This window comes from Pantherophis guttatus, chromosome 1, assembly GCF_059756535.1.
Source record: "Pantherophis guttatus breed Tessera chromosome 1, ASM5975653v1, whole genome shotgun sequence".
NCBI classification, from domain to species: Eukaryota; Metazoa; Chordata; class Lepidosauria; order Squamata; family Colubridae; genus Pantherophis; species Pantherophis guttatus.
In genome coordinates, this window is record NC_142063.1 from 349,505,510 (window position 1) to 349,522,162 (window position 16,653).

Sequence of the window (16,653 nt, forward strand, 5' to 3'; positions counted from 1 at the left end):
CCTTCTCTCCAGAGACCCGCCTGTACTGCATTCGCTGTTCCCTCTGCCTGAGACCCCCTGGGCTGGTCCCCTGGAGTGGGAAGCCGGGGTTCCTGGAGTGTGTGTGTGTGTGTGGGGGGGCAGCAGTCTTCTTGAGCAAGACTCCCACTAACAGGTTCATCAAAGGTTTCATTTACCGAAATTGCTCCCGCTCCCCTGAGAACGAATACTTCCTGGATTACATCCGTTACTCTTTTCTGATGAACCTGAAGCGCAACCTGCCAAAGACCGTCCTAGACAAGTCCTGGCCGGTGCCGCCGCCTTCCCTGCGAGAGGTAGGTGCTCAGATGTGTGAAAGGATGGGAGGGAAAGAAGGCCTCGCAGCCTGATGGAGCGTTATCCCAGAAGTCCTGCTGGGTCAGAATGATGGTTGCTTAAGGAGCTTTTTTCCTGTGAGTGGACAAGCAAACCATGATAAACTGCATTTAACACATGGACTGTAGCAGCGACAGCACTGGGGTATCTTTGACAAGAGTAAAAAATGCCAGTCCATGCCACCTGGTGTCTTGCTTATACGAAGCCTACCTCTCTTGTGTGCGTGTGCTGACCCAGGTGGAGCTTTTCTGGCAAAGCGAATCCCTCCCTGTTCTCCCCCCAGCCATGGTCCCTCAATGGTCCTGCCTCAACTGCCCCCCTTCTTCTTCAGGCATCCCAGCTATTGAGGGAACTCTGCATGCAGAACCTGGTTTGGAGCTACTGCAAGAGAATCAGCCCTGAATGGAAAGTGCAGGTAGGTGGCCATCAGGCTTTCCTCCAGGACCAGGTTGGGCAGGGGATGATTCTGATCAGCAGTTTTGTGGGTAGAGGGTCCTCAGCTGTGTACTGAGCTTTATGGATGGTTACTTGAACTCTGATGGCAGCCAAGGGCATCCCCTGAAGGAACCCAGTGCTGCGGCCAGTCAGGAATCTGAGAAGAGGATAACAACGACAGAGTTGGAAGGGACCTTGGAAGTCCTCTATGTCAACACCCTGCCCAAGCAGGAGACCCAAGACCATTCTGGATAAATGGCTGTCCAGTCTCTTCTTAAAAACCTCCAATGATGGAGCACCCACAACTTCTGGAGGGAAGTCCTTCCACTGATTGATTCTTCTCCCTGTCAAGAAATTCCTCCTTAATTCTAGGTTGGATCTCTCCTTGATAAGCTTCTATCTTGTCTTGCCCTCAGGTGCTTTGGAGAATACTTTGACTCTCTCTTCTTTGTGGCAGCCTCTCAAATACTGGAAGATGCTATCATGTCATCCCTAGTCCTTCTGTTCTTTAGACTAGACATCCTGCCACTGTTCTTCATATGTTTAACCTCCAGCCCCTTAATTATCTTTATTGCTCTTCTCTGCACTCTTTCTAGAGTTTCTCAATATCTTTTCTATGTCATAGTGACCAAAATTGAATGCGGTATTCCAAGTTTGGTCTTACTAAAGCAGGATATAGCGGTACTAATACTTCATGTGATCTTGATAATATCCCTCTATTGATGCAACCTAGGCCTGCATTGGCTTTTTTGCAGCTGTAGCATACTGCTGGCTCACACTTACATGGTTGTCCATTAGGAGATCTAAATCGTTCTCGCAATTGCCACTGTTGAGTCAGGTACCAGTTTATATACTATGCCTATGCATTTGGTTTTCCTTGTCTAAGTGTAAAACTTTACTTTTCTCATCACTGAATTGCATTTTGTTGGATAGGACCCAATGTTTAAGTCTGCCTAGATCAGAGGTGTCAAACTCAATTTTATTGAGGGCTGCATTAGGGCTGTGGTTGACCTCAGGAGGCCGGGTGAGTGTTGCCAAGTGGACGGGCGTGACTCCACTCACTGGGCATGGCTGACTGGGCGTGGCCGACTGGGTGGGCATGGCCATCTGGACACCGCTCCCCAAACTGGCATGTTTCCTCTTCACATTGGGTAGGCCGGGCTGAAGCAATACAAGCCAGCCCCTTACATTTTCCAGGACAGCCCTGTGGGCTAGATCCGACCATATCACATGCCAGATGATGCCCGTGGGCCTTGGATTTGACACCCCTGGCCTAGATCCTTGTGGATCTTGAGCCTATCTTCTAAAGTAGTGTCCCAAACCTTTTGGGCACCAGGGACTGGTTCGGTGGTGAGAAGGTTTTCCTTGGACCAGAGGGGGCATGGTTTCCTGTGCTGCCTGCATCACATGGATAGGGCTTTGCTTGTTTCCGCAGCCTGGTTTCTGGCATGCCATGGCCTGGTGCCGGTGCATGGACTGGGGGTTGGGGACCCCTGTTCTAAAGTATTGACTAAATCCCCTCATCTAAATCGTTTAAGAAGATGTTGGAGTACTGGGCCTAAGACAGAACTTTGGGCTATCCTACTATCTGCTTCTCTCCTTGTAGATCTAGTTTTCTTACCATTTTCTTGCCTATTCTGACTTGTATTCCTAGTCTGATTATCAAGGTATTGCTTTTGGAAAGTTGGACTATTTTTGCCTTTTGTGTGAAGACAGATGCAAAGAACGAATTAAGCAGCTCTGATTTCCCCTGCTACTGGTCACCTCCTTGCCATCTTCTCCCATTGGGGGACTGATTGTTTCCTTAAAATTTTTCTTGTTTTTTACATGTTAAAAGAAACTTTTTAAAAAAATTTTTTACATTTGTTGCAAGTTCATTCTGAGCCTTAGATTTCCTGACTTCATCTTTCCAGATTCAGACTACATGCTGGTATTCTGCCTTAGTTATGTGCTTCCTTTCCATTTTTTATACTTATCCTTTTTGTTTTTCCGTTTATCAAATAATTCTTTGTTTAGCCATGCTGGTTTCTTCAGTGAGCTCTTGTTTTTCTTTTTCAGTGGTATTGTGCTGGATTGGGCTTTTATAATCTCATTTTCAGAATTACCCAAGCTTTTCCCAACCCTGGTTCTTTTGCCTTTATCTAATCCCTCTGCAGCTCGAGCAGAAGGTGGTGGCCAGTGAGATATTTAAGGGAAAAAAGGACAATTACCCCCAAAGTGTTCCTAGGCTTTTCCTCAATACTCGTCTTGGTAAGTACTGTTTAATCTGGCCAAATGTCACTTTTCTTAGTAAATCACTCCTAACTTCTTTTTTCTTTCTTTCCCTTTTTTCTTTGGGTGGGGGATGACAGGTAATGAAGAGATAAATGCCAAAATCCTTCAGGTGCTGGGAAATGAGGCGCTTAAGGTGAGTGTCCACTCATTCCTTCCCTCTTATCAGTGGGGAAGGGGACAAGGATGCTGAGAAGCCTTTGCCAGCAGAGTTTCTGCTTGGGTTCAGTGTGTATCTAGGGTGACTTTTTTGGACAAGCAAGAGAGACCCAGGGTCCAGAAAAAATAATCCTATTAAGTTTGTACCACCTTAAAGATTTGCAAGGCATACTATTCTGTAAAATATAATCCACTTTGCGTTATTTTGATATCAGGAAAATGTATACACATGTGGTTGAGTTGGGAATAATACTAACTCTTTTGTCAGTTATTTTACATAAATAACTGAAGATGTCAAACATACCTAAGCCTCTTTCTTCCTATTTTCCTCACAACAGCCTTGTGAGGTGGGTTAACTTGAGAGTGGGCGGCCCAAAGTCATCTAGCCAGCTTCAATGCCTAAAGCAGGACTAGAACTCACCTTCTCCTGGTTTCTAGCTTGGTGTTTTGACCACTAGACCAAACTGGCTCTGTATTTGTAGGTAGAGAAAGAATGAAATGATATTAAACAGCGAAATGTAGTGGAGATGAAATGCAGAAGGTGCAGACTAGGGACTTAAGAGAAGGTGGCCATTCTCAAAATGGTGGTTACTGATCACCCAGACATTCTAGCATTGGTGAACTGATTGCCCTATACAGTATAAGCCTGTTAAATCCATAGGGAGTGAAGTTGGACTTTTTAATTGGATTTTCCAAGTAGCTGTTTATGATGGGATTATACTTGTGATTTCCTTGAAGATCTCCTGTGAAATAGAATTGTACCTGCCACTTTTTGTTTTGTTTGAATGTTTATTGCTTTTCCTGAGTTCTCTCAATCCTTTATACCAGTGGCCCCCAACCTTTTGGCAGTGGTGAAATGCTCCCGGTTCGGATTGGCTCGGGGGAATAGGTAGCAGAGATTGAGGCTAGTTTGCCAAACCGGGAGCAATGGTTGGCTGGCCACGCCCCCGAACCGGTCCACGGCTTACAGTCCTGCCATGCTTGCCTGCCTTCCATGCTGCCTTCCTGGCCAGCTTGCGAAGGCAGGCAAGCAGAAGCCCACGTGGAAGGCAGGCAAGCATGGCAGGGCTGCGGGGAAGGAGCTAGCAGCTTACTCGCCCCCCCACCTCAAGCGGGCGGCTTCCCTGCTCAGCCCCGACAAGCTATTCATCCATAGCAATAGGGTTGTTTTGTTCGCCGCGGTGGTGCTTCGGGAGGACAGGTGGACATATTCATTATAGTTGTCAGCTGCAGACGTCTGCCTGCCCTCCTGAAGTACCACCTCATGAACAAAACAACCCCATTGCGCTGCGCCTCCTTCTGCAGCCAAATGTGCCCAGCCGTGCGTGCCCTTTCCTCAAATGGGCTGTGCATGGGGCGCTTGGAGAGCGAGCGAGCAAGAGAACTCTCCAACTTCTGTTTTGTGTGTGTGTGTGTGTGTGTGTGTGTGTGTGTGAGGGAGGGAGGAAGGGAGGGAGGGAGCGAACTGAAGCCAAGGCACCCAAACTTCTGGCAGCGGTGCAGGCGGCTTCTGAGCAGCCCTGAGTCAGCCAGCTCCACCTGACCTACTCCCTGAGTCTCGCCGTTCTCCTACCTCGCCCCCTCAAGCAGCAACAGGCTCTGCGGGACAACAGAACCTCTCATTTTTCCCACAGCACGGCGTACGCTTGCTACCTCTGTTTTTCTGCTTGCAATCGATGATCTTCTCTGCTTCTCTCAGGATGCTGGTGCGGGCACCATGGATGCATAGCTTGTTTGGGCTGAGCAGGGAAGCTGCTGCTTGAGTGGGGTGGGGGCGGGGGCGAGGAGAACAGCGAGACTCAGGGAGTAGGTCAGGTGAAGCTAGCTGCTCAGAAGCTGCCCCCGCTGCTGCTAGAAGTTTGGGTAACTCGGCTTCAGATCGCTCCCTCCCTCCCTCCCTCCCTCCCTCCCTCCCTCCCTCACACACACACACACACACACACACACAAACAGAAGTTGGAGAGCTGTCTTGCTCGCGCTGTCTCCAAGCGCCCCATGCACAGTCCATTTGAGGAAAGGGCAAGCAAGGCTAGGCACGTTTGGCTGCAGGAGGAGGCCCAGGTGGAAGGCAGCTTTTTCAGCAGCATCCCCCTCTCCTCTTTGGATCGCCCTGCAAGGGGGAGGCTCTGCCTTTGCAGAAATGGGGTGGGCGGTTTGTACAGAGGATTGGTGTGGTGGGGGATGCGCGGCCCTCCGGGATGAAGAGCAGGGCAAGAGAAGGCTCCGAGGTTCACCTGGGCAGTCAAGCCAGGGGGAAACTCAGTGTTGGGGGCTTCAGAAAGGCAGAATATGCTTTTGTGCAGCTCCTGGCTTCTGTGACATTCTGTGAAAGACAGAATGTGCTGCTGTTCTGTGTCAGAATGTGGAGCTCCTGGCTCTAATGGTGAGTGACGTGAATGACGTCAAATTGGCCATGCCCACCCAGTCACATAACCACCAAGCAACGCCACACCAAGCCACGCCCACAGAACCGGTAGCAAAAAAATTTAGATTTCATCCCTGCCTTTTGGGCACCTGAGACCTGTTCCATAGAGAAAGGGTTTTCTGCGGACTGGAGGGGGCACATTTTTTCATGCTGCCTGCATCCCACGCATGCGGCTTTGCTTGTTTATGCAGACCGGTTGATGGCATGCCACGGACCAGTGACGGTTCACAGAGTCGGGGTTATGACTGGGTGTATAAAGCAGACCCCTGCTTTATACAAAAGAAAGCACTTTAGAGAGGGGCTTCAGCTTCTTGGGCCCAGAGGTTCTAATTATAGCTCTTCATCTTCCTAAAGTTTTTCGAGGTGGCCAAGATTTTTGATTATCTCAGGGTACAAACTATATACTTTTTGGGAAACACTGTTGGCAGTTTAAGGCCCCCATGAAAAACGTTATTTCGTGCTCTGTCGCCCTTTTAGTACGCCGTTCCTGTGATCAAGTATGACCGCAAAGGCTACAAGGCCCGTGCCCGGCAGCTGCTGCTCACCCAGAATGCGGCTGTGCTGGTCGAAGAGTCCAAAGTCAAGCAGCAGATCGACTACAGCAACCTCACAGGTAAGGAGGGGAAGCGACCCTTTCAGGTCAAGACTCCTCCACTCTCGCTCTGAGACAAGACACAATTGGGGATCTGGCCTGAGCTAGACACAATTGGGGATCTGGTCAGAGGGGAGGAGGAGGAAGCAGGGATGGGTGGCCTCGGCTCAGCCAGGGGCAAAACACAGCCTGGGAAAGAGGGGCTGCAACCTCTTCCAGTTGGCCTTGGCTCTATTCTCCCCCCACCCTCCACAGACTTAACTGGGACAGGAGGGCTTCAGTGATCCCTTACATTGAGCCCCCATTTTACATTTGACTGTGCAGGATTAAATTCACCCAGCCAGTCATAAAATGGGAACCCTCAGTCTGGCATTCCTGGTCCTCCTGGCAAAAGAGCTGAAGGGAAAGAGCAGCTTAAAAAGGAGCCTTTCCCTTGTGAGGCCTGCCAATTGCAAACAGACTTCCCCAATGCCAATTGGGTGCAGGTGCCAGGCCATGACCCTCAAGTGTCACCTCACCCAATGGGGAAGAGGATGGGGAGGCTGTGAAGCCGGTAGGGCTGCTAGCGCACATGTGGTTTTGACCAAGCTGTCCTCCGTGATGGAGACTTTGCACACATGGGTGCCAGCCCCTGCTGCCAGATTGGCTGAGTCAACTGCTGGACAAGAATTCATCTGACCTGCTGGATGAAGTGGTGACTGGTGTCCCATGAGCTTCTCTGCCCAAGGCTTTGCTGGAGTCAAGGGGCATTGGCTCCCCAGCACATCCAGAAAAGGAGAAAGCCAAGGCAGAGGTGCCCAACCTGTCCTCACCTGGCCAAGCCATGTGACGTGGAAAAACCCGGTTTGCTTTCTGGGGCAGGCAGCCGAGAGCCAGGGGATGCGTGACCCAGCTTTCCACACATGCACCCCTTTGTTTCTTGCAGGCATCTCAGTCAGCAGCCTGAGCGACAATCTTTTTGTGCTCCATGTGCTTCGTCAGGACAACAAGCAGAAGGTAGCTGTTCGGTGTGCTCTGGAGCCGCCACAGAGATTGGGGGGTGGGGTGGGGTCTCGAGTGACACTTAAGTAACAGCAATTCCCTTTGATGAGGGAATGCCCTCATTTGACATGAGCTCCTGCCTGCCTGCCTAGGAGCACCTCCCCTACCCGACTTCTACCTAGCACTACCGACGTTTTAAAACCTCTTTCTTGGACTTTTTTTCCCTTCAGGGAGATGTTGTGCTGCAGAGTGATTTTGTGATTGAAACTTTGACTAAAATTGCCATAAGTGCCAACAAAGTCAACAATGTTAATATCAACCAGGGCAGGTGAGTTTAAGCAATATAAACCTATCCTTCATGAATACGGTTCTGTGGCGGCGGCTGCATTTGGGTTAGATGCTGCTGTCCCTTCTCCAGTGCTCCCAGCAGGGATTGGCACCCAGCCCTGCTCTCAAAGCAGCTCACGGCTTCTGGTGCAAACAAGTCCCAGGGAAGCATTTTATTTAGACATGGAGGAACCCAGTTCAGCTCAAGGTCCTTCTTCCAGCAGGCTGGGAGCTGAAGCCTGGGCTCTTGCACTGGGACTACCAGGCCGCCTCCTCCTGGTCTCTCTGGATCAGCTGCCTTTTGGTTCCAATGAAGACAGAAGGGGTAGCAAATCGAAGCTCTCATGCCTGTAATAAAGCAACTAGGAATCTGGTTTTTATTTCATTTGGCTCATAAATGAAATGTTTTACGCCAGTGAGATTATAATCCTTAGAATAGAATAGAATTGGAATGGACCTTCTAGTCCAGGTCCCTGCTCAAGCAGGAGAACCTATATTATTTCAGATAAGTGACTGTCTTGTCTGCCAGAGTTTCTTGCAAAAATCAAATCCAGAAGCACACACAGATAAACTGATGCAGCAGGGCTCATTAACTTCTTTATATACATAGTAATACATGAAGTAAGTTTACAATATCAACAGCAAATTCACAGTTTCATTTCAGCTCAGATCAGCAGACAGCATGCACAAACACTGGTTTCAGTTTCGTTTCTCTGCACAGAATCAGAAGCTGCAGACTAAGACACGCCCTGGCTCCAGTCTGTCTCAGCTCCCAATTGGCTGACTTAGTTGCTATGCCTATTCATTGGCCGACTTTGTTACCATGTCTTCCCAGTCATGAATATTCTAACATAGTCTTTTCTTAAAAACCTCCAGTGATGAAGCACCTACAACTTTTGAAGGCAAGCTGTTCTACTGATTAATTGTTCTCACTGTTAGGAAGTTTCTCCTTAATTCCAGGTTGCTTCTCTCCTTGATTAGTTTCCATCCATTGTTTCTTGTCTTGCCTTCTGGTGCTTTTGAAAATAAGTTAACCCCCTCTTCTTTGTGGCAGCCTCTCAAATACTGGAAGACTGCGATCATGTCACTCCAGGCCTTTTCTCTAGACTGGCCATACCCAATTCCTGCAACTATTCTTCAAATGTTTTTGTCTACAGGCTTTTAATCATCTTAGTTGAGCTTCTTGGCACTTTTTCCAAAGTCTCAACCTCTTTTTTGTAATGTGGTGATCAAAACTAGATGTAATATTCCAGGTGTGGCCTTACTAAGGCCTTATAAAGCGGTATTAATACTTCACGTGATTTTGATTTTATGCCTCCAAGGATTTTTATTAGCTTTTTAGGATGCTGCCGCACATAGCTGGCTCATGTTTAAGTGAATGTCCACTAGGACTCCCTGGTCCCTCTCACAGTTACTGTTTTTGAGCCAGATTTCATCTAATCTGTACTTGTACCTTTGCTTTTTCCTGCCTAGCTGTAAAACTTTGCTTTTCTCCACATTAAATTTAATGTGGTTGGATAGGGCCCAGTGTTCAAGTCTATCAAGATTTTTTTGGATCCTGAGCTTGTCTTCTGAGGTTTTGGTTATTCCTCTCAGCTTAGTGTCATATGCAAAATTTGATGAGTTCCACTTCTATTCCCTCATCTAAGTCATTTATGAAGATGCTGAGGAGTCCTGGGCCTAAAACGGAACCTTGTGGTACCCCACTGCTTCCTTCCATTTAGATGTGAGTATGGTTTGTCAGTCAGTCACAAATCCATCTGGTGGTGAGGCTGTCTATCCCACTTTTTATTTATTTATTTATTTATTTATTTATTAAATTTATATTGCCGCCTATTCACCCATGGTGACTCAAGACTGCTTACAGAATATAAAAACCACATTTAAAAACAGTAAAACTAATAAAAATCAAATAAATTAATGTAATAAAATCACCCCCCACCTCCCGCCCCAGCGACAGCGACAGCCGATCACACGAGCCATTTAATGGGCTCCATCCCACTCTTAGTTCCCCAGGCCTGCTGGCAGAACCAGGTCTTCAGCACCTTCTAGAAGAGAATTAGAGTGGGGGTCGTTCTAATATCTGGGGGAATGATGTTCCAGAGAGGGAGCCACCACGGAGAAGGCCCTTCTTCTGGGTCCCACCAGGTGTATCTCCATTGGGGAGAGGACCTGCAGCATTTCCTGCCTCCCCACTCTGATGGGTCAGGTAGATGTGACCGGCAAGAGACAGTCCCCCAGGTAACCTGGTCCCAAGCCATGAAGTGCTTTAAAGGTGACAACCAGCACCTTGAATTGCACCCAGAAGCAAATCGGCAACCAATGCAGCTCCCGCAGGAGAGGTGATGCATGTGCACACCAGGGTCTGCACAAAACCATGCGGGCCATTGCATTTTGCACCAACTGGAGTTTCCAGATGCTCTTCAAGGGCAGCCCCATGTAAAGCGTGTTGCAATAGTCAAGACGAGAAGTGACTAAGACATGACTGACTGTGAGTAAGCATTGCCGGTCCAGGAAAGGGTGTAACTGGTGCACAACTCGCACTTGTACAATGGCCCTCCTGGCTGTGACCGTCACCTGCTCTTCAAGCAGGAGTCGTGAGTCCAGAAGAACCCCCAGATTACGCACAGGTCTGTTTGGGGTAGTGCCACCCCATCCAAGACCAAAGATGGCAATTCTCCCTGAGCCAACAAACCCCAAGCCCAGAGCCACTCGGTCTTGCCAGGGTTTAGTTTCAACTCATTGTTCCCCATCCATTTTTCTAGCTTGTTGAATGCCTTACTAAGTATACTAGTAAGGCATTACTAGTATACTTAGTAAGACTAAGTATACTAAGTATACTATGTCCACAGCATTTCACTTGTCTACTAATTTAGTCACTTGTCAAAGAATGAAATAAGATTGGTTTGGCATGATCTGTTTTTAACAAACACATGCTGGCTACTAGTTAGAACTTTGTTTCTAGATGTTCACAGATCTGTTTTTTTATTATTTTTTCCAGTATCTTTCCAGATATTGATGTTAGGCTGATTGGTCTGTAGTTTCCTGGGTTTGTTTTTTCTTCTTACTTTTTTGAAGTTGGGAATCACATTAGCTCTTTTCCAAACCTCTGGTAGTTCCCCAGTGCGCCAGGATTTTTTAAAGGTATGGTACAATGGTTCCGAGATAACATCTGCCAGCTCCTTCAGAACTCTTGGATGCAACCCATCAGATCCCAGTAATTTATATTCATCAAGATTAGACAGGTGTTCTCTTACCATTTTCTTGCTTATTTTAATTTTTATTGCTAGTCTGTCTTTTACAGTTATGTTTTTGTAGGTTGGGCTATAGTTTCTTTTTGCGTGAACACTGATGCAAAGAATGTTAAACAGCTCTGCTTTCTCTCTACTTTTTCTCTTACTTCCTTGCCATCTTCCTCTTTAGTGAATCGACTGTTTCCTTGACTTTTTTCTTGTTATTTATATGCTGAAAGAAACTTTTAATATTAGCTATGACTTTTGTTGCAAGTCTTTGTTCATTTTGAGCCTTTGCTTTCCTGACTCCCATCTTTGCAGATTCGGGCTATCTGCCGACATTCTACCTTAGTTACGTCTTTCCAGTTTGTACTTATCTTTTTTGTCTATTAGAGTTTATCAGAGAGATTGTTGTGAAACCATGTTGATTTCTTCTTGAATTTCTTGGTTGTTTTTTTTCAGTGGTATTGTATTGTATTAGGCTTTTTATGATCATATTTTTCAATAGTTTCCCATGCTTCTTGAGTTATTTTCCCCTTTAGGATTTTTATCCATGGGATTTTTCTTAGGCTGTCTGAGTTTGTTAAAATCAACTCTTTTAAAGTTTAAAATGATATTGGATGGATGATATTGTATTGCTTGTGTTTGCATTATATTGAATTCCAATATGACGTAGTCACTCTTGCCTAAGGTCCAGCAACGTCAACTCCCTCTATCTCTTCTTCTCTATTAGTAAGAATTAGGTCCAGTATAGCTTTTCCTCTCATTCCCTCGTCTACCTTTTGAATGACAAAGTTAGCAGCTAAATTGATTAGGAATCTGTTCGATCTCTCACTTGCTGCAGAGTTTGTCTCCCAGTTGATATCAGGGTAAAGGCTCCCATTACTACAGTTTCCTATATACATTTGTTAATTGATTAGCAAAGAGTTCATCTATTTCTTCTGCTTGGTTGGGCGGCCTGTAGTATATGCCTATAGCAATGCCATTTTTTTCTCCTTTTATATTGACTCATATGGATTCTAGGTTTTCACTCATGGTTTTGTGTATTTCTGTAGAGATGTAGTGATCTTTTATATATAATACAAGTCCACCTACTCTTTTGTTAGGTCGGTTTCTTTGGAATAGTTTGTATCCTTCCATCAGTACATTCCATGAGTCATGAGTTTCATCCCACCAAGTTTCAGAAATAGCAACTATATCATATCTGCCTTCATGTACTAATACTTCAGGTTTACCCTTTTTGTTCCCTAAACTTTGAGCATTAGTGTATAGGCATTTGAATTCTTTATGGATCTTGGATATGTTTCTTATATGTCCTACTTTGTTACTGGGATTTCCATCCTTCCCATCACTCTCTACTTCATTATGTTTTTCTTTTTTAATTTCTTCTTTCTCCTTATGTGATTGGCTATCTAGTGACTTTTGCTTGGAATTAGGTTCTAAAGATCTTGAAGATTGCCCCCCCTTTCAATTTTAGTTTAAAATCCTTTTGATAAGATGAGCCAGTTGTTTTCCAAATATATTTTTTCTAGTTCTTATGCTCCTAATTCCACTTGTGCTCCTAATTCTTTAACTTTCTTCACTAGCTGTTCAAAATCACGTTATTGTTTTCAGATTCATTATTGTGTCATCAGTCGCCATGTGTAGAGAAAAAAGGGGTAGTAATCCGTGAGGTTTATTATTTTAGGAAAGTACTTAATTCCATCTTTGGTTTTTGCTACAGGGAGACAGTATACCTCTCTAGATTGAGTGCCTGGTCTGCAGACTATAGTTTCTATTCTCCTAAGAATTGAACCCCCTATCACCAATATTCACCTTTTTTTTCTTAGGGAAGTCTGGGGTCCTTTTCTTCCTGTCCCAGGAATGCTGAGTTGTGCATTTTTTTTTTTTAGAAACTATTGATGAATGTTCTTTTGTGGGTGTCTGCCTATTTTCTTCCAGGGGGAGGCTATGAAAGCGACTGTTCGGTTCCAGAGGGGCTTCATTGGAGTGGGCTACGACAGCTAGTAGGGGATTTGCTCTTGGTTGTTGTTTTCTTCTAAAAGTGACATGTTTCCCTTGGTCTTACTATTTGGGTATATACGTATGGTTGTTTTTTTTACAGAAGCTGTTTGTTCCCTATTGTGTTCAGTTTAGGGGTATCAGTTTTCTTCTTTATGTTCATATATGGGGCAGTAGTGAAATGTAAAATTTGTTACTACCAGTTGTGTGGGCATGGCTTGGTGGGGGGGTAATGTGACTGGGTGGGCGTAGCCAACTTTTTTTTTTACTTTTAAAACCATTTTTTCTACCTCTTCGGCGGAAGAGGTTGTAAAAAAAATGCTTTTAAAAGCCTCTGACGATCCCAGCTGAGCCGCACGATCATCAGAGGCTTTTTTTTAACTTTTAAAAGCATTTTTTCAGCAAGAGGTTGTAGAAAAAATGTTTTTAAAAATAATTTTTAAAAAGCCTTTGATGATTGCGCAGCTCAGCTGTGCATGGGGGTGGATGGGTGGCAGGGATATTTGCTACCGGTTCTCCGAACCACCCGCCGCCATTGCTACCGGATCGGGTGATCCGGTCTGAACTGGGAGCATTTCAACCCTGATATGGGGTCATTTTTAAGAAGCTGTTTGTTCTCTATTATGTTTTATTTTGGTGTAGTCTTTTGTTTAGGTTGGGATTTCTCGCTTTGTTCATTGAGTTTCAGAGTGGCTAGACTTGCTTCTAGACCCTTTTTTTTCTTTTAGTAATTCAAGTAGTTTACATTTGATACATAATTTGAGTCTTCTGAAACATATGGTACACTTTGCAAGACACTATACTATCAGTCTCTATTCCCATGACTTTGTTTTTGTTTTGTTTAGAAATTAAAAATTTCTAAAAATTCAATATTTTCCTGTTGCAAAGTATCAGTTTACAATTACAATACAATATTTTACAACCACAAATTCACTAATGTAATGTCAAAAGGCCAGTTTGCAGTCTAAGATTAGTGGCCTAATTTATATAGTTGTACACATTGCTGGGAACAGGTACAAATGTTGAGTATTCATTTTGCCTTTGATCATTCTGTTGAAGATAGCGCAACCCTGAGCTGGCATGGCTATGCGAATTAGGCTCTCCTGGGGTGGCATCTGAAACTTTTTCTCCCTGGCCTTTGAAATACCCTAATCCTGACTCTCCCCACTTCCCCAGCATCAAATTCACAGTTGGACAAGGCAAGGAAGGCATCATTGACTTCACCTCGGGATCTGAGCTGCTGATAGCCAAAGCCAAGAACGGTCACCTGGCAGTCGTAAGTAACCCTTTGCTTGTCAAAGCTGACAGCAGCCACCTTCTTCCCTGGGCTGGGCACCCAGTAGCCGGGCCTCTTTCTGAGGAAAAGACCTCCAGCGTCTCTTACTGCTTTTGTCTGCATTTCAGGTGGCTCCTCGTTTGAATTCTCGATGATGGCAATGGACACTTCTCTACAAGGGGCCATACACTAATTCAATGAACATGGCCGGAGGTTTTCTTTGGCCCCTTCATCAGTGAGGGGCCTCACTTTGCCTCCGTTCTCTCTGGCCACCAATGACCCTCCTTTAGTTCTGCCCTTGGTTTTCGCTCTATCCGTACCCAATCTGCCGATCGGCCCTAGACAGACTGGCGGCCACGGTGCCCACAGTGAGGTAACCTGCAGTTGCCAACAAATCCCAGTAAAATGCCAAATTATATATGAAAATATTTTATAAAGAAATCCTCTCCTGTTTTTGGGTGCTTTGTATGAAAATATAAAAAGCCATAATGTACAGATGAAATTTTGTAAATATTTCCTCCTTGTATGGGATGTTTGCACTATGGAAATTATTTTCTTATTTCTAATTGGAGAAATTATGATAATCCAAGAAATATCAGCACTTGGCATTTCTATATTCTCCCCCTTTCCTTTCCTGGAAATTTCCCAAGACTTGGCAATTGCTGGTTTGGATGGATTACTTATATCTGCACTTTGACTTTGCCAAAGGGAGTTCAGCAATATCTTCTCCACAAATTGACCCTTATAAAAAACGGGTTTTCCATTAATCTTCAACACAATATTTCTGGTCTCTAGTCTTTGCAGGGACATTGCTATGAAATATCAAGCAAAAAACAAAACTATAAGAACTCAAAAATTACTGAAATGCATTTTTGAGAAGAGTGATTTAAAAATGGTAGAATCTTCAGATTGCAAAGTTCTAAATATTTGGGATTTTTAAAAATGTGTATCTAGTAACACTAAGTCTGCCTTGTAACTTTTGCCTATGGCTTCAACGTTTTCATGCGACACTGACAACTTCAAAACAGAGTTTGCATATGCCAGGCAGTTCGTTGTTTGCTGTCATACAAATGGACAGTATCTACATTTTGATTTATCTTTCATGAAAGCTGTTTAAATGATTATTGCTTCGTGTGCAAGCTTCCTTTTAAGCACTGGGCTTTTTTGCCCAATTCAGAATTTTTAAATTTTTAATCTTACTCAGCTTGCTTTTTTTCTAGCTTGAGAAATCAGCTGTTCAAGGAGCCAAGTTTGTTTGTTGTCCTCTGAAAACTACACAGATTGAATTCACATTTCTGAATTGCAAAGGAACATTTCCAGCACAAAGATTTGGGAACAAGCTGCTTCAGTGCTTATGCCCGTTGATCTGAAATAAGCCTTTTGCGTTACTTACATAGAATCAGTATCATTTTGTTTGTATGTGCTTTGTTTACGGCTGCCCAGGGAATTTTCCTTCCCTACATGGTGACAAATGTTTTATGTCATTTCTAAAATGGGGCCTATGCTATGGTGTACATAAGATTTAAGGCTCTGTGCAGTGTGCGATATGAATCAAAATATATATGCCAAATAAATTTTTACTAAAAATCCTTACGTTTCTTTGGTTTGTTGACTGTGCTGAAATTTGGCAAATTACTTCATAATCTACCCATACCGCTTCCCCTCTCCCTCAGTTCACAGGATTGCAGAACAAGTGCTCAACCTGATGCCTCACAGCCCAATGTTTGGGGAGAGTGTGATGGAAAACATGGAAGGTACCTGGTATTTTCAGGATATTCTGGTCTGGCAACTAACTGGCCATGGTTGGATGAAACTTACATTTGTTAAATAGAGTGGATTTTTCAAATCGGTGCCCATTAAAATGTCTAAAGCCAAAGGCTACACCTTCCCAACCTTCCAGATTGATCTGAAGCAAAACGTGCAGAAACCAGTTACTGCCTCGTATGTATCAGTCTATAAGCCCAGTGTCTTAACCACTAGGCCATTGCAACTCCTCCCCTCTGCTAGTTAGGGCACTAGCAACGGAAATGAGTGAGATCCTTAGTTGTGCAAACAGGACCTCTGAACGATGGGACCATATGTCTGCAAGCTGGCTTTCCAATGGTACCCCCATCGCCACTGTAGCTAGAGCTCATCTATCCACCTTGCTGCTGGCTGTCCCTTTTTTCTCTTTCCAATTTTTTTTAAGCGTTCAAGATGCAGACAGGGTTAGGGTTCTCAAATCCTCAAGGCCCCATGTAATAAAATTACCAAAAATTCACTATGCAAATACAATATATTGTGCCCTCAATTGGTCCATTGAGGCTGGGCAACCTTTGGCGCACACAGGTGCAAAAGCAGCTCCTATCTGCAACTCCCTAAAAGTTACTTGCACTCCTGCATGTTCTCAATCACACCTTGGTCTTGAATCTGAGGCTCCCTGCAGTTTTTGGACTTGAGCATGAAGAAATGAAACCCAAAAAACCATCCACTCCACCTCCACAGCAGCTGTGACTACCCAGGTTTGCCCCAAGTCATGGGGTGCTTCCCCTGATAAGGGTACCAGGGGGAGGACCAGTAGTTGTGCTGTATAAAGCAAACATCAACATGCTGGTCAGTG

At 44.9% G+C, this 16,653-nt stretch overlaps 1 protein-coding gene across 3 annotated transcripts in view; it reads left to right on the plus strand.

Annotated features, from left to right (window-relative positions):
• MYO1C (myosin IC) overlaps positions 1 to 15,643 on the plus strand; it is a 44,318-nt gene extending 28,675 nt beyond the window's left edge. The window contains exons 24-33 of one of the 3 annotated variants that reach the window (XR_015733439.1): positions 155 to 314; positions 686 to 769; positions 2,946 to 3,039; positions 3,141 to 3,196; positions 6,122 to 6,257; positions 7,162 to 7,232; positions 7,448 to 7,545; positions 13,955 to 14,054; positions 14,183 to 14,427; positions 15,275 to 15,643. Coding sequence is in view for 1 of the 3 variants with exons in the window: in XM_034424463.3 (XP_034280354.1) it covers positions 155 to 314; positions 686 to 769; positions 2,946 to 3,039; positions 3,141 to 3,196; positions 6,122 to 6,257; positions 7,162 to 7,232; positions 7,448 to 7,545; positions 13,955 to 14,054; positions 14,183 to 14,209 (826 nt within the window). In the remaining 2 variants the exon portion in view is untranslated. Of the gene's footprint in view, positions 1 to 154; positions 315 to 685; positions 770 to 899; positions 3,040 to 3,140; positions 3,197 to 6,121; positions 6,258 to 7,161; positions 7,233 to 7,447; positions 7,546 to 13,954; positions 14,055 to 14,182 lie in introns of all 3 variants that reach the window. The other 2 variants (XR_015733440.1, XM_034424463.3) reach the window with 2 other exon arrangements.
• The last annotated feature ends 1,010 nt before the right edge of the window (positions 15,644 to 16,653 follow it).